Genomic DNA, 22,354 nt, shown 5'->3' on the forward strand with positions numbered 1-22,354 from the left:
TCTTTTTCAGATCTATGTCAGCATGGAGACTATTTAAATAGTGCCTACACATAAAAGACTGCATTTCTGCCATTAATGGAATCATTTTTTTCTTCCAAAAATTTGGTAGTATATCCCTGCTGTTGCTGTTTATGAAATCATAGGTGGCTTAAAATAGCTGAGGAAATAGCAACAGTGATTTATTTTAATTTAATTGAAAACTAGCTAGATGTAATGTTCTGAAATATGATCACACTTTCGTGGTAGACTATCCACACCATTAACTGTGTCATTTCAGCTTTATTAATCCTTTTTTGGTTTTTTTTGGATAGGGATAAGCAGATGTTTGTGTTTTAGTCATTAACCAGGATCACCTGCTTTGTGAGAATTAAGAGGTCAGAAATGGGAGCAGTAATTCTAGAATATGATTTTATTTTCTAGAGACATTAACAATTTCTGTTTCGTAGACTGAACAAATGTAGAGAGAACTCAACAGAGTGGAAATGAAGAGGTGACTGTGTCCATCAGCATGCAGTGCTGAGTGTAGAGTTGTATGCATAGTTGAGTCTTTTCGTTTGGTAGCTGAATGAAAAAAAGCAACGGGGAGGAAAATGGTTTTTATTTAACACAAATGTAGAACTTCTGAAGTCTCTCTCAACAAACAAATTGTTATTTAGTTTCTGTAAGGAAAAAAACAATCAGAAGCAATTCAAATATAAGCTGATGTCTTTCTAGCTATTCAGCAAGGACATGTGAAGCCCTGATGCTGCCCAAAGGGTGAAATCCCACTTTTTTGTGGCTCCGTGCTGCTTTCAAGTACTTGAAGTCTCTTTCCTTAGAACTGTTCTCTCTGAGATTCATACGTGTCTATGCAAAAGAGTGCAAGGGAGTGAGACACATGAATACAGTGCTGAGACTAAGTGGGGGCAAGAGTTCCCTGTCCCAGAAGTTGTTTGTGGCTTGAAAGAAATAATATACTCTTGAGCTGGGAAGATCTTTTGGGTAGAAGGGGATTGAACAGCAAGTCATGCATAGAGGATGCCATAGGCAGTAGTGAAAGCTATGTTAATTCACTCTCCCCCGGATTGTTCCTTTTTTTCCCAGTCCAAATAGCATGGCAAATAAGAAAACTGCATGGGGAAGATTATTGTGGCTGCACATTTTCCTGCAGTTTGTTATTTTTGACAAGGTTCTTCTTCCTCAAAATTCTAAAAACACAGCCTGTCTTTCAAGCAACTGCATTTTGGGTTGCTCACAAGTGTCTGCAGAATCAAGGCGTGAGTATTTTGGAAGCAATTAGAAGGAATTATTCAGAAGCTACTTGAAAAGGTTGGATAGGAGCAGGTGATTGATACAACAGTGCTTTGGAGATAGGTGAGAATTAAATGTGTCAGTAAATCCATTCTTACACAGAATTGTCATTTCAATAATCATAATGCCTGTTTTGTAAATGAACCTGTAATACTGAATAAAATTAAGGAGTATTAGAGCAGCATTAATGGAAGATATTGCTTCTCCAGGCTGAAGAGCACTGATGCTGCTATTTAAATATTGACTTTCCTTTAATAACCAATTAGATGTTGTTGCATAGGCAGGTGTGGGTGTGTGTGCATAACAGGAGGAAATTACTGTTGCATTAAAATGTACAATACATTTTGGCACTGAGCTCGCAGATGCAAACCAAAGTATTGGTGGTATTTTTCTCTGGTGTTAGGCATAGCTGTCACCTACTACGGGGTCATGATTCTGCAGGGACTTTTTAAAGAGTGTTCAGGATTGAGCTGTGTTAGCTAATCAGTGTGAATTCCTTGGGTTTGCTTTGTTTTTAGGTGTCTTTTCTATGCCAAATGAAGGATATTACTGTAGCGACACCCAGTGTTATCCCAAAGTGATCCTGACTAGGGCATAGATGTGTCTTTGATTTCAGTTCCCAGATAGATGTTGGGACACACATATTGTGACTTTGCTGCACAATAGAGAAATGCTGTGTTCTGGAGGTCTCTGCACGACAGGCCCTGCATATGCCACATTAGTCTTCCAGCACCTACCAATGATGCTTCCAGATAAAGCTGTCAGCATTTCTCTTACAGAGGTTTAGTGTTCTGGGGTTTGCACGTGAGCAGTCTCACTGACAGGGTCAGAGATGGGACTGTGAAAATCAAACATGGAAAGTAAACCTGATGTCAATTCATAGGGTGGCCCTGAAGTTCTGAGTATGACAGTCACTTGCCAGATCATACAATGCTTTTGCAAATGAATCTCTTTTTCTGTGTTAAAAGCCTCTACTTTCTAAAAGAGACAAAGAATTAGGCCTACTTAGACCTTAACTTCATGAAAGAGAGGATGAGCAAGGGAAGAAATCTATGTATAGCTTAGCTGCAGCTTTGCCCTCAGTAAGAAGCCCAGCTCTGAAGTAAGCTGAAGTACTGAGTAAGCACTTCATAAGCAACATGAGTAAAACATTAGTGCATGTTTGCTCTTAATTAACTATTGGTGAATTAAAATAACAGTTCCCATGGTGTGAATCAGGAAGGTAGAAAGTCTGGACCTCGAGGGGGTACAGGGAGAGCAGGAATTGGAGGTCCATGGTTGCCAGCCTGGCTGACTGTTGTGAAGGAGTTTTGTCTGCGTTTGGGGTAAGATATGAGGCCGAATATTTGAAAGGGTTTTAAATAATTTAATAATATATACAAAGAGAATTTCCCCCAAACTTATATACAGTTAACCTACGCAAATTCTTTATATGTGCTTAGTGAAATTGCTTTACAGAATGTCTGTTTACAGCAGGATTAAGCAACTTGGTAGAGGTTTGGAGAGGTTTTGGATAGAGTCTTGTGGCATAAAGTGCCACTGGTAAAGTCACTGAAATTTCTTAGCTGCTCAAATGGAGAATCATAGAATCATAGAATCATAGAATCATAGAATCAGCCAGGTTGGAAGAGACCTCCAAGATCATCCAGTCCAACCTAGCACCCAGCCCTAACCAATCAACCAGACCATGGCACTAAGTGCCTCATCCAGGCTTTTCTTGAAGACCCCCAGGGACGGTGCCTCCACCACCTCCCTGGGCAGCCCATTCCAATGGGAAATCACTCTCTCTGTGAAGAACTTCTTCCTAATGTCCAGCCTATACCTCCCCCAGCACAGCTTGAGACTGTGTCCCCTTGTTCTATTGCTGGTTACCTGGGAGAAGAGGCCACCCCCCACCTGGCTACAATGCCCCTTCAGGTAGTTGTAGACAGTAATAAGATCACCCCTGAGCCTCCTCTTCTCCAGGCTAAACAGGCCCAGCTCCCTCAACCTCTCCTCATAGGATTTGTGCTCCAGGCCCCTCACCAGCTTTGTTGCCCGTCTCTGGACATGTTCCAGCACCTCAGTTACTCACTAGTTGGGAGTCACAGTCTCTGCGGTCCCAAATATGTGTAGCGAAAGCCACGTGGTTGATCCTCGTGGATCTCAATAGTTCAGTTTGGATATTGGGGCACTGTCTGAGAAGGCTCCACAGGCACGGTCGGGCGGGGAGCGGCAGGCTGGGAGCAGCGGCCAGCCGGGAGCGCCTTGGTCGATCACCCAGTACTGGATCGGTGCAAAGTACCGTGGGATAGGGTCATACACAGTGGTAGTGGCCCCAGGCGACCAAGAAGCTGGGAGAGGTGAGCAGAGGATGGTGGCAGGAGCACTGAATTGTCCTGTTTCTAAGATGTGGGCCGAGACCGATGGTCCTTTGGCCACAATGCTGTCCAACAAGCATCTGGCAGCAGGCCAAAACATGCCAAATAAGGTAGAGTCCATAGATCCGGTACCCCCAAATATGGGAAGAGCACAGGTGGGCCACAGGCTAAGCGCGTGGGCTTGTGCAACCTGTTCACATCAACCTTATATAACCAGGGCAGGCCAGACTCTAAGGTGCCAGCCTTGTTGTGCTCCTTTTGTCTGCTTAGTGTGTTTTCCCCTGGCTTAGACAGAAGCCCACCTCTCGGTGGGAGAACATGCCCAGGCAGGCACAGGCCTGTGAATAAGCCTATTTGGGCCCATGTGGCCCTCCACCACTGTGACAGGACCAAGCTTTGGTTTCTGTACAGGATGCAGAACAACACAGGAGTGAGGGCCCTTGAATATCTATGAGGCAATAAGCTTGCAGATCTTTAATGCCAGCATTTGATGCCTGAAAACTGCCAAAAAATCAAGTTAGGAAATCTGCAGATTCTTTTTCCCTTACTTTATCCCAGTCTGCACAGCTGTTAATGGAGAGCAGCATTGCTAGGGACATGCACAGAGGAAGCAGGTCTTTACCAAGCAGGTGGTGAAATATTGAGGTATTACTTTCTGAGCAGTAATAAAGTAGACTGATAGTAGATTTTAAGCCTTCTGGCTTCTGAATGTCTGTGGAGCACATGACCAGCAAATCAAAATCAGATTTAGAGAGCCTGGAGGGGCTGTCAGTAAAACTTCATTTGCAGCATAACTTTTGTGCTCTCCCTTCAGTGGGTGTTAGGCAGAGCAGAGGAACTTGTTTCAGATGTCTATTACCTCGACTGCAGTATGCACTCATCATTCCAGGAAAAGTTGTACCACTTTTCTGAATGCTGAATGTCTGACTTCCAAACAAAAGGAAAGAAGTTTTTTCCAGACCTCACAGGAAAGCTGGACTAAATTAGGAAGCAAAATTAGCCCTCATAGTTCTTACAATATACATTTTCATGCAGTCATTCATTTTGTTGATGGCAGTATCTTCATGTTACAAAATGTTTAATTTTCAGGTGCTTTGGCTTTGTTTAGTGATCAACTGTTCACAACAAAGGTGATTTTTGCACCTGAAATCCCTCTGAACACAGTGTTGTAATTCCAGGTTAGTCACAGAATATTTCCTTCCATGTGCTTCACCCCAAGTGGATTTTCTTTGATGTAGACTTACTCTGAAAAGATCCAAAGATGGTGTTTTCTAGTGGACTAGTGTCTTCAACCATCCTATGTCCAGGAGTATCTAGTACATGTAGTTACCTCTCAGACTTGGATACTGGTCTGTCATCAGCTTTCACAGCTGTACTGTCCCAGGTGTGTCTTTAGAAGCCAGCTATATTTCACACTTGGAGCAAGTGCCTGGGTTCAGCCTGACGTAGTCTTCCCGAGTTCTGTATGACACTAACATTAAATGTCATGCATTAAAAGTGTGTGTGACATTTCACACTTTAAAAGTGACTGGTTTTGTATGAACAAAATTGCTGTGATGTATGGTCTTCAGTACTCCAGTACAGTAGCAGAGTGGGTAGAGTATAAAGTCAATCTGATTCATGATAAAATAAAATTTAACTTACTGACATGTAATGTTTTTTGCATTATCAAAATGCAGAGGAAAGTAGAATCAGAATGCCTCTACTTTTCTATCTAAAATTGTGGGAAAACTGATGGGGCTCCTGCAAATCATGTTGATGACATTGTCTTTATTGAGAGAAATCAGTTCTATCTGTTCTTTTGACACTTCCACTTGCAGAAAAACAAAGATTTGTTTCCTTTCCCTGGTGATATGTATATTTCTGCTTTCTCACCCTCCTTCTCTAGAGCTTTAAAAGAGAAAATATCCATTCTCTGTCTTTCTGAAAGCCAGTGTTTACTGCTGATGAGAAGCTGCAGTATTAGTCAGGGCTCCAAGTAGGAATGCCCATGTTGCTTCTTGGTTGCAGAGCATCCAGTGATTTCTTTGTTGCAGCAGCATGCACAAGAATGCAAATACTGTGTATGCTCCAGTTTTCCTAATAGGAAAATTCCAGCTTTAGACACCTTTATAATGAGTGACATTACTTTTTAGTTCCTTTTCTTGTTCACTTTATAAAGTGACATTACTTTTTAGTTCCTGCAGATTATCACAGTGAAAGTGCTGCAGCGTGTTTCAGCGTGCTGTTGCTGGTTCCTTGTGGAAGAAATGCCTTCCTTAATGGGTTTTAAATCTTGCCTGGTGCAGAGAAAGAATGCAAAATGGAGTGACTGCTTCCTCACGCAGTCAGTTTTGCATGTGGGAGACTTACTGCTGACATGTTCAGCCCTCCTCAGCTGTTTCCTCTCCTATGTGTCAGGGAGTTGACATTTCCTTTCTGTTATCCAAATAACAATGGAGGAGACTGTACTTTACCCAGGTACTATTCCTGTTGAGACCCATATCATCAAGCCCTCTGTAACTATAACATGTCAGTAAATAATGTTGTGTGGTTCCTGTGAGCAGAGAAACTGAAGATTTCCTGAGGAAATCCATCGTGCCCAAAGTACAAGGTGACAGAATCACAGGGAGTTAAAGTGGTATTTGCTAAATGATCTCAGGGGATAATGTCTTCTTTTCTGGCAAATGTTTAAGGAAGGGCACAGCCAGGGGGACTCAGCTGCAGGACTCAGACAGCTCTCATTGCAAATGGGTATAAGATACTCACTCCATGCTTCTTCATGGTAAGTTTGCCTGTGTATCCTATGAGGTGATAACTGATCCACTGGTTTACATGCTCAGCTGTCCCTATACAAACTGAGAGGGGCTTGCCTTTGCCTTTGTGTGGATGTGCTTCACAGGTTTTGTTTCCTGAGGCTACAAAATCAGTGAAGTTTAGCAATGCAGACAAGTCTGATGGCTATTCTGAACACAACTTTTGTTTTCTGTGCTTGGTGCCTAATAAAAAAAAGCAAAGAGGAGTAGAAACATTAATTCACACACTCTGGTTTGAAGGAAATGAAGGCAAAGTGTTTGGTGCTCTCTGAAACAGGACATTGCAAATACTGAATTATTTGAAGGGGATTTCTTAATACTTTCCTGGGAGTAGTTGTCCCTGTGCCTCTGATTTATGTCATTTGTAATGGAGCTTTTCAGTAAGACAATATAGTTTAACAGTAATATCCAGAGTTCTAATAGAAAATTATTGGGATATAAATGAAAAGGGCTTAGTCATTTGCAGTAGCAGAGTGTAGGGCAAATTGCTGCCTTGTAATTCCTAAGGGCAAGAAAGAAATTTTCCCTGAAAGCAAACCCTGCCAATTACAGAATTTCTTCTGCTGGAACAGGATGTGCTGAAGCTGCTAGAGACGAGACAGTTCATGAACTTCGATGTGATGTGCCGAGATAACTCGGTGTTCTTTTGGCTTCTGCATTTCTTCTGCTTTCTGTATTGTATTTTTTGTATTAATTTCTAATAACTAACAGAAGACTAAAAATCCCTCCAAACCTGAAGGGATACTGTTGACCTGTGTGGTTCAGCTTAAATGCCAGGAGTTTTTCCTTGTGCCTGAGTAGTCTCTGCTGGAATGACTGCCTGGTGATGTGTCTGTTTTTCAGTTGTTTCTGTCACGATGCAGAGGTCAGCAAGACTAATGCATGTGTGCGTGAAGGCAGCTGGGCAAGAAATAAATCCTCCTGCCCCCTAACCATGTGCAAATCAGGCTGGCCACCACTTACTGTTCTCAGGGAGACTTGAGAAATGTGATAGTAGAGGTTGTCCATGACTTTTCAAGTCATGGCTTTGCTGTTATGGACTGTACTCCTGACTGTACTAGGCACATACTGGCATTTTTTGTGTCACATTTCCATGGATGTTACCCAAAATCCAACTTCAATTTGTTCTTGGATCTAAGCTTTGGTGAGAGAGACCTAACTGTGAGAAACTCTGCCCAGCTACCAGATCTTTTCTTTCTCAGTATCCAGCAAGCCTGAACATTCTAAAAAAAACAAAAGAGCTAAACTCCAAGTGAGGAGTCCTGCTTTTAAGTACCTCTGCTGAGATCTGTATTCCTGATGTTTAACTTGAGAAGACATCCCTTGATAGCTGTTTATCAAGCTGTCATTAATGTGAGCTTCCTAAAATTACCTTTCAGTGACTTTGCTCAGAAGTAGTTTCTTTTGAATAGCGATGGTACAGCCTTTCTTCACTGTAAAACCTGGGCCCCTGGGACATCTGGTGTGTTTTAGTCAAGCTCAGATTCTCACCTTGTTTCTGGTGAGTCCTGTGTAGTGAATGAATCTTAGGAGAAAAGAAGTACAGAAAGAGTAGAATTTCTTAAATAGTGATGGGTTAGCTTGGTGCAAATACAAGTCTCTGTTGGAGGATCAAAAGAAGTAGAGATAATGCAAAAACATTGCATTTGTAACGTGGTACTGATTTGGCACTTCATTTTCTGACACCATACTACCATGATGTTGTTTTCTTCTAGTAGCAGGATCTTGAATCTTAGCCATTGAAGAAGAAATGTCATTGGATCAGAATTTCTCCTTATCATGCATAGCTGTCTGTGTTAGAATTACAATTGTAACAGCAATGAGCAAGCAAAAAATGAGACAGGAGTGACTTCAGGTAGCACACACGCAACCTGCAGAATCACTGCACCTCTTGGGCTGTGCTTCAAGGAGCAGCTATAGCAGTGCCAACCATCTGTTGAATTGTTCCACTTTGGGCATTGTTCTCTCACTTGACAAACGAAGAAGAAAAAATCCAAATGCTCTGAAAAATTTGTGATGTGTAGAGATTTACTCCATAAATGGAAATTTAATCTTTTCCAGTCTGCGGCCCCAAACATGTAGCAGCAGAAGTCACTTGTAACTTGAATTAGACCTTGAAGGAGTAATTAATAATATCTCTTTAAAAAGAAAAATATTACACTTGTGTGATCTGGAAAAAAAAAAAAGGATAATAAAGAACTTACAATTCTTGAAGCAGATCATCAAACCATGGTCTCACTGAGCTGAGCAAAACAAGCTCAGATACCTGTGGAAGTACTTTGTAACTTTTGTGTGAAGTATAAAATTTAGACAGGAGTACATTTAAGAAATGCTCATAAAGAGAGAAGAAAACAATCAAGTGCTCAATTAAGTCTGGAACCTGAGAACCTGATACTGTAGCAGACTCCTGTAGCAGCTGATGTGGATCAATGGCTGTGGAACTTTAGACAGAGATGTTGGTGATGCTTTTAGTGCTGTTATTGCTTAGATTTAGCATGAGCAAAGATGATGCCTCTTCTCCCAGGCAACCAGCAATAGAACAAGGGGACACAGTCTCAAGTTGTGCCAGGGTAGGTATAGGCTGGATATTAGGAAGAAGTTCTTCTCAGAGAGAGTGATTTCCCATTGGAATGGGCTGCCCAGGGAGGTGGTGGAGGCACCGTCCTTGGGGGTCTTAAAGAAAAGACTGGATGAGGCACTTGGTGCCATGGTCTAGTTGATTGGTTAGGGCTGGGTGCTAGGTTGGACTGGATGATCTTGGAGGTCTCTTCCAACCTGGTTGATTCTATGATCCTATGATTCTATGATTCTATGAATATAAGGGTTACTTACACAGTCCTGCAGTCAGTACTTCAGTGAGCCAGCGAAAATGTCATTAAACCAGGCAGAGTGTTTGGGGACGTTGTGAGAGATTAAAGTGTGAGCTGTGCTGTTCCTGGAGCACTGCTTTGATAAATATACTTTCCACCTTTTGGGTCTACAACCACAGTCTTAGGTCTAAGATGAAAGTCTTAGAATGTAATAAAAGCCCCAACACTTCATGAAGAAGGAACCTGCAAGAGGGAAAAAAAATGTAATTCCTCTTGCATAAATATTGAATATTGAATCCAAATGTAGTTTTTTTTGTCTAGTAGAAGTAGATACTCAACTACTTTTCTGCTTCCTTTCTTCAGAAAATTGATAAATGAGGGGGAAGCTTCCATGCATCCTGGAGACAAGACATTTGCACTTGACTCTTAACAAACCACCCTCACTTGGCAGAAAACCTTTTTTTTCCAAAGCCATGAATATCTCTGCTCATTTAAATTTAGCTTTAGAGATGATGAATTGTCTTGAATCAAAAAAATAAAGATGAAAAATGATTTAGGGATAGACACTTCAATTTCAAAGTTGTTCTTACCCATTTCTTTATATCCTCCCTTTCCTCTCCCTTTCTGTGCTTCAAAGTCAAGCCACTTTCACTATTTTGCTTGCTTTTGTTTTGAGGCCTGTTAGAACTCCCTTAGATTTCCCTGTGGTTTTCTATTGGATTCTAAGCTGGCTTCAATTTGTGGTTCAGAAGCAGTTCCAGGTGACCTGGCGATTACAAATGCCTTGCTGTCAGAAGAACAGAAACTGCTTTGTGAACTCTGGCAAAGCTAAATTCTTCTTCACATTTCCAGTTAAGAGAGTAGGTCCAGCTTATAACTAGCCCCTTGAAATAGGGAATTACAAATCTTAGTTTTGGTGTGAAACCGAAATACATTTCCTCCTCCTGTCTTCGTGCTGTGGAATGATTCATTCTTTTCTTCCTTCTTCCTGTTCCACATATAAACAATGCTACCTCTTACAGAAATGGAGTACCTTGGAAATCAACTGCCCAGGAAAATGAATGGTCTGGAAAGCTTTTAGTAAAGACAAATCATTAAAAGACCCACTTTCAGGCTCATGGGCTTATTTCCTTTACACGTGGAAACTGAGCTGTCTGCAGTTGGCCAGCTTCGTTTAGCTTCCAATATTCTCTTGTATACAACTCTTCTTACCTGACCTCACAACACTGAATTTACCACTGGGAGCCCTCCAGCATCCACCTGGGAAGTGCTTCGGTTTTAGTCCTTCCAGACACCAGTTCTGATGACAAACCCCAAGTTACTGGCTTCACTATTGCTATCTGTTCTGTTGCTGTCTTCTTCTGTTGGAATCATAATGATTCTGTGATTCTCAGTAACCTTTCCTGCCAGTCTGCAATCCTCTGGGAGCACTGACCTTACCCACCAAGCTCCATGGCTGCGTCCTAGAGAAAAAAGTGGATCTTCCTTTTTATAATTCATAGGCCATCTGTTTAGCTTTTGAAAGAAGAAAAGCAATGAATACAGGATTCATGATAGTCAGTCTCCACATCTTTACACAGAAGGATAATTAACAACTGTCCTTACTATAAAGAAGTTAAATGCAGCTTATCAAGGAGATTTCTTGTGGACACAGAGGTCTGGATCCCTCACAGCACAGCATCTCTCTGGCTTCCTGAGAGACTTCTGTAGGTGAGTTCCCATCACCTATGTGACCTGCTTGGTGGCCAGCACCATAGTATTCCTGTGTGTTTAGCCAGGTGGTAAGAACAGTGCTGTAGTGACTGCTCTCTGATTTGCTTTCTCACTCCTCCCTTAAGCTGTCACCTTCTGGAGAGCCCCACCAGTGAAGGAAGCCAGCATGATCTCATGTGGCAGTGAGACAGATGAAACGCACATTTCATTTCCTGCAAACTACAGTTCAAATCACAGGGGCTTTTGTTGTGTAGGAAAATGAACAGGTTCATCTAGTAATTCTTGCATAGAATAAATTTCATGGTAATCTTCTAGGTAAAGCAAAGGGAATGTGTCTTTCTAGGAAGCTCTGTCTCAGAGCATCTGAGTTGGTGGGAAAGTGATAGCCATGGGAGTCTCCAAGAAAGTCAGCACAGACCCATTACCTGCTCAGAGGACTGAGTGATGAAGTCCATACTACCCTGGGGAATAGCTTGACACGCACAGGGAGGGATGGCTCATGTCTTCAAACTTCATCTTGCACATTTTGCCCCAGAATTGAGGAAAACAGTGCGGCTGATAAAAGTGCTCTTTCCTTTTGCACATGACTGAAATATAACTGGTGTCCTGAATGGCCTAAATTAAAAGGTAGCTGATGCTTCTTCATCCTGAAATTCCTGCACAAATTGTCATTTTCTGAATTACCAGAGGCAGCACTAAAAGTGAGTGACTGGTGAAGAATTATTCACCAGGCTTTCAGGTCTATTGCTGTTGGCTTAGTGAGAGCTTTCTTCATCGCGAGCCTGAATGGATTTGTTGTCTTGGTTGTGGAGTGTGAACAAAAGTGATAGTGCTCACCAGGCACTTAGTTTTCTCAATTTTACTCAATTCTAATTGTAACTAATGAAAAGAATACTGCATTTATATTTTTTTTTAGGTCAAGGTTCCAGGAAGCATTCTAAATAGAAACAGCCTCCAGCACTGTTCAAAATACAATCTAAATAATGCAAGATTGTTAGCAGAAAATACACCAACTAATGGACAACTGTTCAAAGTCATTATTCTTTATTAGCCTGCATCATTATTACTGAGTGCATGTGACCTTATTTGCACTCACTGATGCTCACAGACATTCAGGAATGCTAAATAATCATTACTGATTAATTATTATTGATTATATTGTGTGGCTGTATTGGTATTTTGTGAGTTTTCAGTGCTGTATGAGGAAGCACTGAAACTTTCCATATGTATTTTGTTTTCTTCCTACAAAAAAAGGTAACCCTTTTCAAAAGCAGGCAATTTCAGAGAAAATCCACTTGTGTTCCCTAAATAATGTGTGTGTTTCTGAAAAGCACAGCCAAAATAATACATTTTTTTTTCAGTCAAGAGAACTTTTGTTTCAGGTAAAATAATACATTTGGGGTGGTTTGTGAGGATGAGACTGTTTTTGTAGTCTCTAACTGAAACACATCATGGCAGTGTGCAAAGTGAGCCTTTCCACGCTGAGGTGGGGGGATGGAGAAAATATCCACCAGTTTGATTACATAAAGGTACAGGTGGCATTTGGAAGAGAAGGGAGTAAGAAGGAGGAAGTCTCTGGTTCTGCTGAATACTAACATTGATGAGGCTGAAAATGGGAGGGTTCTGAAGAGTGCCTGCAGATGTGCTTTGCAAATACCTCTTGCCACAAATACCTGCTCATGGCATGCCTTTGACAAGAACCTATTTGCACATTGTTTCATCAGCACTCGTTTAGCATGAAGCTTAGAGCCACGATGAAGTGTCCCTGTGGAACTTTCCTTTTACAAGCTCACATGACAGAGTGACATGTTGAAAGTTGCATAAGAAAAGAGTTGCTGTGGAGCAAGTTGGATTTTTGGTTTGGTTTTCAGTTTTATGGGTTTTTTTGTTGTTGTTGTGGTGGCTTTTTTATAACAGAAACATTGTGATGAGTTGAATCAGAGAGAGAGTAAGCAGCCAGCATCATTAGCACGAGGGGTTGACTGATGGGTCACTTTCCAGGTGCACAGGGCAGCTTTTGTCTACTGTGCCACTTTCTTGACTCAGAGAGAAACCATTTTCAATAGAGCCGTAATGGAGGAGGCAGTGGCAAAGCTGCAACGTCTGCAAAGCTTTCCAGAATTCCCTGTGATGGGAGTGTCCACCCATCATGTTGGTTTTACTCCAAGCTTTTTTGGTTCTGGGGCAGTCCATTAAAATGACAAAATGATGCATGACAGGTGGAGGAACCTCATTATACTGTCACTTGTACTTTGTAGCTTGTTGTCACACCTAGCGAAGGGCAGAAGCTGGCAGGCTGAGTTGCAACGGTCCTGTGCAAAGTGGAAATGGTTCACAGTGACACCACAACAAACACCAGTTTGGGGGGGAGGTGTTTATTGTCTGTCTGATACAGACAAAAGTGTAACAAACACGTTGTGTGTCTGCTAAAGATGGAAGTCTGAAGGAATTTAATGTAATCCATTTTTCAGGATTGTGAGACACAGGAGCTGGGGCTGGTCGTGTTTACTGTACCCTGTTATTAAGAAAAACTAGGTGTTGCTTGTAATCTGCTCACCTGGATTTAACTGCCAGGGTTTGTCAGTGGCAGAGCAGGCAATGGTTTGAAATGATAAGGGATTACATTTTTAAGATTTTGAAGCCAGAATCTATCCATGTAACCACCAGTTTGACTTCTTGCCTGTCTGCCCTGGATGCCAGTGTTGAGGCATTGGCAGAGGAGTTGCAGGACCCTCTGAGGAGAGCTGGTGGCATCTCAGGGAGAGTGTGTTTGGGAAGGGGCAAAATGCTGCTAAGCATCAATGGTTAAGGGAGAAAAGGTTAGGAACATCCTGGACAACAAGGGCTGGGCAGGAGGAAGGAAAAGGGGCCAGGCACTAAGCTGAGACTCCTCTGAGGCCATGCAGGGTGTACAGTGGAGCAGGGGAAATGTGTGGGACAAGAGAGGCAGAAAAGAGCCATTATGGATGGACCACAAAACCCATCCCTATCTCGTGTGTTGTTTAAAGAGAAAGAAGTAAAGGAGTAAAAAGAGAAGGTGAGGAAAATGTGGTTTAGGTTTTCTTTGTATCTCTCACAATCCAAATGTATTTTAATTTGCAATCAATTACAATAATTTCTCCCTGTTGAGATGCCCATGATATTAATTGTTAAGCGATTCCCTGATCTTTATCTTGACTCAGGAGATTTTTCATCTTATTTTCTCCTTCCTGTCCTATTTGGGGGTGGAGCAAGAGATCATCTGGTTGGGTGGCTGGCAGCTGGTCCAGGTCAACCCACCAGAGTATCATATGCTGTAGGATTTTATATAGCAGTTCCTTCAGGGGGAAGAGTGCCTCCTGCATGATCTGCTTTAACATTCAACCTGAAACTCTTCTTCTGAAATGTATAGCATTGTGAAGTCTCCTGAAGGTGGGAGAGGAGGAATGTGCGTGACACAGAGAAAATTGGACTGTTTATCCTGACCAGCATTTGAGATGCCAACAGGTTCCTGTATTTGTGCACTTGCAAGCTTGAATGAGATGTTGTTCTGGGTTAGATCACTTGTCAACAAAATTTCTGTGGGAGTCTTCAGAGGAAATCAGAAATGAGCCTTTTCGTTTCCCTCTATGCTGGAAATGCAGAGTCAAAACACAGAGACAACAGTCAATATTTGCATGTCACTGAATTGTTTGTGAAGCTGAGAGCTTAACAAACAAACTCACTCTGCTGAGGCAAACGTGGTCAAAAGGAGATAGGATAAATCAAAGCACATTTCTCTTCCTGCAGAAATTCAACCTATTGCATGAAGGTGTCCATGTCCTTGACTGTAGCTGAGAATGAATCTGGGCTTTGCTACAACAGCAAGATCAGATATCTGGAGAAATCAGAAGTCACTAAGAGAAAGACAATCTCCTGTCCTGATATCGAAGATTACAAAACAGCCAGTCAGGAGCCAGCCGTGGTGTGGTACAAGGTATGTCTGACCGCTGTTGCGCTGAAACTCTGCAAAACCTCTGCCTTGTGCAGTCTGGGGCTTAGGGAGGGCCTTTTCTGAGCCTGCAGTGGTCTGTGACTGCTCTGGGCAATCTCTCCCACTGTTACAAGAGTAAGCCAAAACACAAGCGCTACCCAGTATAGTCACTGTCCAACAGGGATCAGCAGCAGTGAGGATGGTAAACATTTAGGGATAGTTACTTTGTGTGGGATAAGTAACGTGCAGAGCTGCAGATTTTTTCCCCTCACTAGCAGGTGGCATCAGAAAAGAGCAGTTATTAAAGTTGTCATCTATTTCTGTTTTTTACAGACATCTCACATGTTCTGTCTTACAGAAAGACAACGTGTGCCATAACCCACTGTTACTATAGAGTATTAGTGTTAGTATAAAGCTGTTTCTCTCACCATATGGGTGGATATCTTCAGTGCTAGTCGTGCACAGTATGTGTGCATTCAGTGAAGTCTGAAATTTTGGAGAAGAGAGAGTAGCAGAGAAAAAGCTGTTTCTTCCCCAGTCTGCTTAGCTCTTACTGAACATCAGATTACTGAAGAAATATATATATATATATATATATATATATATATATAATTATTTTTTTTGCCAAACCACACTGCAAAAATTGGCAAGAATAATTTTCAGCTGTCATAGAAAAGAAACCAGTCTAGGGAAGATGCACTTAGAACCCCACATCAGTTATGTTTCATGCTGACTGAGGCGGTGAATGGAAGTGTCTTTGTTCTGTGTACCACCACAGGCCTCGGACACAGGTTGTGTGACACCAGGCTGGAGTGTTGTGGTGGTTTGGCTGTTACCTGCCCCCCCCCACTTTAGAAAGAACCCCAGCTAACTCAGCTGGACTCTGGGAATATAAATGAAGCTATTTATTTACAGCTAGCACAATATACAAGCAGCTATTTACAGTATATACAGTTATATACAGAAATATACAAGTTAAAAGTAATACAGAAACACAACTCCCCTCCCAGAAACCTGAGTCCCCAGGAGGGGCTCTCAACCACCCCTGCCCCTTCCCCCTGCCCCTCTCAACCTTACCCCAAATCCTAGGAAGAAAAAGAGGTGCAGCCAAGAGGTTAAGGAGCAAGGTTAGTGGCAGTGAGGTTAGGGAGATGTAGCTCAGTCCGAAGCTAAAAGCAGAGTGAGAAGATGGCGAAAAAGTGTTATCTAATGTTGACTTTCTTGTTCCCATACCTCTCAGCGAGACTGTTAGGGGAGTAGACATAACCATTGTTTTCCTTTCACAGCCAATTATCTACTTTCTCTCACCAAAACATTCTAGCCTGTTTCAAGCTAGCACAAGTGTGACAGCTGACTGACAAAGCATCACTGTGGTGAAACTGAACAGAGTTGATGTGGTTGGATGACAGCAGTGAGGCAATTGAAGCAGACAACCTTTAGTCTAACTTGATAATAAGAAAAAACATTAGTGAAATAACCTACTACATCTGCCTCCATGTCAGTAACTAACAACAAGGTGCTACCAGTTCAGTTCTTAGACAGCACCTATGTTATCTGGACCTGAGTCAGGAAGCTCAGTAGTGTGAAACAAGATGTATGTGTCAGGCTGTCCTTTGAAACTTGACAAATATTTTAGAGGCTGTTATGTGCTAACTGTTAATAAAAGTCTACCTACTCAAAATCACACTAAGTCCAGTTTCTACAAAATATACATCTACTTGGATTCAACATAGTGTGAAGAGTACTGGGCCAACCCCTACAAGCCACAGTCTGAGTTAAGGTGGTGCTGTGTGAGGCAGCATGTGTAACAAAAGGCAGGTCCCTTCTCCTGAAGAAGGGCGATATTCCGACTTAGCATCTGATCCTCTTTCTGGAGAAGGCACCTCCTTCCAGCTGTAGCACACTGAATCCTCAAGTTTGTTCCTTCTATCTTTATGATTGAGTTTGATGTGTACACGAGGTGTAATCAAGCATCTGCTTTGGAGACACCGAGGCAGAATTCTCTTACAATGTGCTGGAAAATTTAGACTAGACTTTGATCCAGAGGGAAAGCATAAGTTGTCTAGAATAGAACAGTAGATAAATAAATATGAGGAAGTCTTCAAGGTTCCTTCTTTATACCTTTGACTGAAAAGAGGAATTCTTGTATTCATGAGAACCTGCCAGTTCTCTGGTAGTCAAGGAGTTTGGACTTGTGACAGGACAATGATGATGCAAGTCCACCAATGTGCAAGACTCATGCAGCCTTCCAAAATCTTCTCTATGAGGAGGATTAGAAAATCTTGAGCAAATAAGCACATAAATTTACAGGGAGTTAGCTGTAACTTAAACACATTCCTAAAGTAATTATGCCTGCATAGATTTCCACACACACACACACAGGGTAAGCAATAAAACATTAGCTGTGAGGGTTTGTTTCACCAGTAGTATCAACTTCACTCCTGGCTAGAATTACGTTGCATGCAGTTTGTATTTCAAGATTTACACAATTAATGCCACAGGTATGCTCACAACTGTAATGCCTGTTAGAACTGTTTTCACAACAAGTATGAGGAGGTTTTTTGGAGCAGATGTCTGAGTTAAGGCGTGTTTGAATGGGTGAGATTTAATGGTAAGAGCATCTTCATGAAAAATCAGCTGCCAGAGGAAGAAGGTGTATTACATCTGGAATGTGGAGTCTTAATCCATTTCCACTGTCTCTTTTCTGCTGTTGGGTTGAAGGAAGCGCCATGAAAGCAATCAAAATGTCAGGTGAAGGACAGGTAGTTGTTATCTACCCTGCAGAGAACAGACTTGTTGACGTGCTGCCACTTAAATTTCAAGGAAAAGAAAAGGAAGCACAAGTTAATTATTGGGGTGAGAAAAAAAAATCAAAACATTTAAGATATCTAAGGAGAATGAATAGGCTAGAAAAAGAAACTTTCAGATGCCTCTAGCAGGTAAACATGGTGCAGAAGCTGAAAAGAGCAATTAATTGGTTAAACAAGTGACAGTTGTACAATTGAGTACAAGCTTTAGAGAGGTTAGCAGATCTCTGAACATAAATCTAAGTTGTTTTCACAAGATGAAGTCAAGTTGGATTTTTTTTTACTTAATTTGTTTCTTGGGCTTATTTTTTTTTTTTGCTTGAAGTACAAATTATGCTGATTTGCCAGTTTCTTCCCTTTTTTTTTTTTGCTTTTAGTTGTATGTATTAAATTAGTCTTTGAAAATCAGGCAGAATAAACCAGGCATTCTCAACATATGTTTATAAAGCCTGTATAGGCTCTAGAAGAAAAATTAATTAGCTAAAATCCAGGAAAGGAAGGCTTATAAATACTCTTTAAATATGAAGTGTTTTAAGTAGATAGGAAAAGAAGCAATTAGGAGGTGAGTGGTGCAATTCCACCAGAACAATTTCTTCTTGTAAAGCCACAGTAGCACAAACAAAGTGTATGGAGATACATCTTCAGTTTCTTTACTCCTATACTTTAAAAAAATAAGGTAGGGAATGTAAAATGGTTAACATAGGATATGGGCTTTTCATGCTGAAGAAGCCCATGTCTAAAATGTTCTTTCTTTGTGTATTCTGGACATTGTATTCCTTCTAAATCAGGATTGAATAGAAACAAATCCTATTCTTTGCACAGTGTTCAGATTTAGTTACTCAGAGTAGGTGGTTGATGCACTTCTAAATAGGACTGAAAAACTGAGTGCCAGTCGTGCATTTTCCAGCTCAGATCTGTGTCCTGCATGAGTCTCAACCCAGGAGAGTGCAATTTAGTAGCAAAAGTAAGCTCTGGTTCTTTTTAGATGGCATATAGGATTTGGATTCTAATCAGTCTCTGTGACTGTTGTTAACTAAAGTTCACATGCTAGGTAAGATTACACTTTCCTTACAGCTGTACTTGGAAACAGAGAGGTAACCTGGCCACTCATACCTGCAGCAGTATTGCACAGTTTTAGAATGCCAAACCTGAGCACATTGTAACTAAATTTGGCCTTCTATGGATAAGGATAAATGCTTCAGTGCTGCATTTTCAAATGCAAGGCCACAAGCTCACAGTCCCATCTTTTTATTTCTTTACTATGATCCTTTAATCGAAATTCTGACATTGTGAGTTTGGAACATATATGGAGTCCTATGAGAAAAAAAACTGTGTTATTCTGATCTCTTGCTTCATACAATATGTTTACATGCCAGGGTATTTTCTTGTTTGTTTGTTTTAAGAGAAAGCTTTGCTCTATTTTGTTTGCTGTATTTCTGACACTGCTGTTGCAGCCAAGCAGAATATGGGGCATAAGCCTAGGATATTTATGGGACTCTGTGAAGTTGCTGAGCCTGATGTAACTGATGCAAGATTGTTAGTTGCTGTCCAAGAGCTTATTCCGTGTTGTCACCTTGAGAGAGAAAACAGAGAGGCATTAAAGATGCTTGTGTCCTGTGCTGGTTTGTGTGCTCTGGGTGTAGAATTAGTCAGAGCTGTTGAGAGCAGTGAGTGTTTTACAGAACTGAGAAAAGCATGATTTTGTCTGCAGGCAGAACAGACTTAGTGTTAAAGTTACTCAGAGACAATAAATCTGTAATCTCAAGGTACCACGTAAGAGAGACAATGATCAGATTGTGGCCTGTGTTCAGGACATTCCAAGGGGAATTCAACCCTGAGTACTGTTAGTGTGGAGGGTGACTGCTGTGGCTGCAAGGATACAGTATGCCTGTCCTTGCACTGTGTCACTCTGTGTGCAGGTGGACTCCAACACTGTTCAGTAGGACTGCAATACATAGAATGAACCCAAATCTGCCAGATAGCAGCTAAGGTCTGCCTGGTAAAGCCAGTGAGAGCTGCAGGCCATCAGTACAGTACCATGTACTCCATCAGAAGTCACATATAGAGCTGATGCTGCAAAAAGCCTGGAAAAGGCTGAATCAAAGTTCAATGGGTGCCAAAAAAGCCAGCAATGAGAAACAAGACCATAAGGAAACCAGGCTTCCTGAATTCTCCTGCTCATAAAAATGCTGCTATAGTTTTCCTCTTCTGGTCTTCTCCTAGTCTGAGATTGTGTAAAGTTTGCCTTCAGGCTGACACTTTAACAGATGTTGCCCTTAATCCCTTCAAAAAGAAATGCATTTTAATGGTCCATCTTAAAGGAGAGGTCTCGGCAGTTGCTCATCACGAAAAAGAGAAGGTACTCAACCACTGCTTCAGGGCACAACCTATTAAACACAGCCCTTTGATACAGTGGCAATTACAGAACCTTAAAAACTTTCCTGTTTAATTTCTGTCTTCAAATTAATTCCAGTTTCAGATCTTTGTACTTTCTGAAATGATATTATAATTTGACTTGTGAAATATATTGAAATGGTTGTTTGCTTCTGCATAATGCTGAAAATCTGATCAGGCAACGCTGGCTTATGTCATACAGGCTGGGTAATGTTGGCAATGTGGTTTTCTTCTGCAGGAATGTAAGCCAAAGATGTGGAGAAGTGTTGTCATTCAGAAGGGAAATACTCTGTTAATACAAGAGGTGCAGGAAGAAGATGGAGGAAATTATACCTGTGAACTAAAGTTTGAAGGCAAGATTATACGAAGAACAGTTGAATTGAAGGTTACTGGTAAGAATCTTTGTTCTATGCCAATAGAAAGAATAAACCTTTCAAGTGATAAAACCAAGTGATTTTCACATGTCAGCGAACCTATTTCATAGAAATAAGACCAAAACAAATCCAAATAGCCAAGCAGTCTCAAACTAGGGGATATTTGTGTCATGATCTTATAAAACTCTACAGAGGACTGCTCTGCAAAACCTAGCAATGTTGGCTATAAAGCAAGTGGTAGAGCAGACCAAATTCACCCCTATATGTTGGAAGCAATTCAGACTCCAGTTTTGTCTTCAGTGATAGAAAAAGGAAAGGTTGAGCAAAGCTGTAAAACATTTTAGTGAGGTTTATCTTAAAGCAGAACACAACTCAAAGAGCTGTCTTGAGTCATCACAGTATTTAGTGATTGTTTTATGATTTTAATCTTTGGTTTAGTTAATGATGATGAACTTACCTGGTTCTGCTCCAAGGATGAATTAGGAACATTGGACTGTCAGGAGGAAAGTAATCTGTTTATCAGGAGATCATACATTATATGTTTATGAGACCATGTAGTAATCAGTGAGCAGTGAACAGTGTTTTTCTGTCTCTTTTTGTCAGGTACAAGAAACGAATGAGTAAAATAGCTTACAAATATATTACTGATCCCTTTCTATTTCATTGTACAGTGTGAAGTATGGTATCTATAATTATTATTTTGCCCTCAATGTCTGTAGAACTTTTCAAGTACTTGGGGTGTTTTGAGGTCTTTTGCACAAAACAATGTAAACAAGTGGCTTAGGTATTTTCCCACCTGTTTCAAAATTAAAATGGAGCCCTACTTAAAGCAGTGATAAGTAGAATTCTACTTTCTTACATCAAACTGAATTAGTCCATAGGATATTTCTAACGTGTTCTTGAAATACAACTCTTCTCTTTGAAACCTGTTTTTCTATTAGCATTATTCCACATTTAAAATGAGTTCTTTTCCCTTATGCCAGATTCATATACCCTGCACTTCTATGTTGTCCATTTTTGACCACGGACAGGTCTCTAAAGTATTGATTTGACCTTCTTGACCTCAGATCTCTGAAGTGAAGATATAATACCTGCCTCGTGGGTAGTTGCTATCCTAGCCACCGTGCTGGTCCTCAACTGGAATATGAACTAAGTTTAACAAAGTGAAAATGTGATGCATCTAATTCGATTCCCTGTGATGGATATTCTCTGGATAACACATATTCTATGGTCTCCCTCTCATCATGACCTTGCTAGACTTCACATGCTCTCTTTGGTATTTGAACAGTGTGGTATATTCATACTTCACAATTTAATTTGCCCTAAACTAACTACAGTATGTCCTAAAGTTATTTGTTTTATTAAAATGTTTACAACCTGAATTACTCAAAATGTGAATATGGAATATGCAAATATTCCCCCTTTTGCAAAATGCTTGGGAAGAAGGAGGTTGTTCTCCTCGTAATTTAGTGTGAAATTCATATTAAATAGTATATATTATAGAAGGAGAATGACAAAATTACAGAATCACAGGATTAACCATGTACTGAGGTCAGGCTGACAGCTCTGTAATTTCTTGGATCCTCCTTATGACCCTTCTTGTGGATGGGCACCACATTAGCCAGCTTCCAACTCTATGGTGAAGAGGTCAAAGAAAACTCATACGGCAGTCAGCAAAGGATGACTTGTGTTGTGTTGGCTGGCCTCGTTGGGTGGAGTGTACTGAAGCAGATCAGATCAAAGGCTAGAAGCAAGTATGTGGCATGGTCAGGGATGTTGTTGAAGAATGCATCTTGTGGAAGCCAGAATTAAAACTCTATACTGGCGTTGGTTTTGGTGTGCATATCCTGAGAGTTTGC

At 41.1% G+C, this 22,354-nt stretch overlaps 1 protein-coding gene across 8 annotated transcripts in view; it reads left to right on the forward strand.

The window, feature by feature from the left end:
* IL1RAPL2 (interleukin 1 receptor accessory protein like 2) overlaps positions 1-22,354 on the forward strand; it is a 400,289-nt gene that overhangs the window by 198,095 nt on the left and 179,840 nt on the right. For all 8 annotated transcript variants that reach the window (XM_064159540.1, XM_064159547.1, XM_064159541.1 and 5 more), the window contains 2 exons: positions 14,737-14,923; positions 20,360-20,513. In XM_064159540.1, the coding sequence (XP_064015610.1) occupies positions 14,737-14,923; positions 20,360-20,513 (341 nt within the window). The remainder of the gene's footprint in view (positions 1-14,736; positions 14,924-20,359; positions 20,514-22,354) is intronic.

Source organism: Pogoniulus pusillus, chromosome 19 (genome assembly GCF_015220805.1).
Source record: "Pogoniulus pusillus isolate bPogPus1 chromosome 19, bPogPus1.pri, whole genome shotgun sequence".
NCBI lineage: Eukaryota > Metazoa > Chordata > Aves > Piciformes > Lybiidae > Pogoniulus > Pogoniulus pusillus.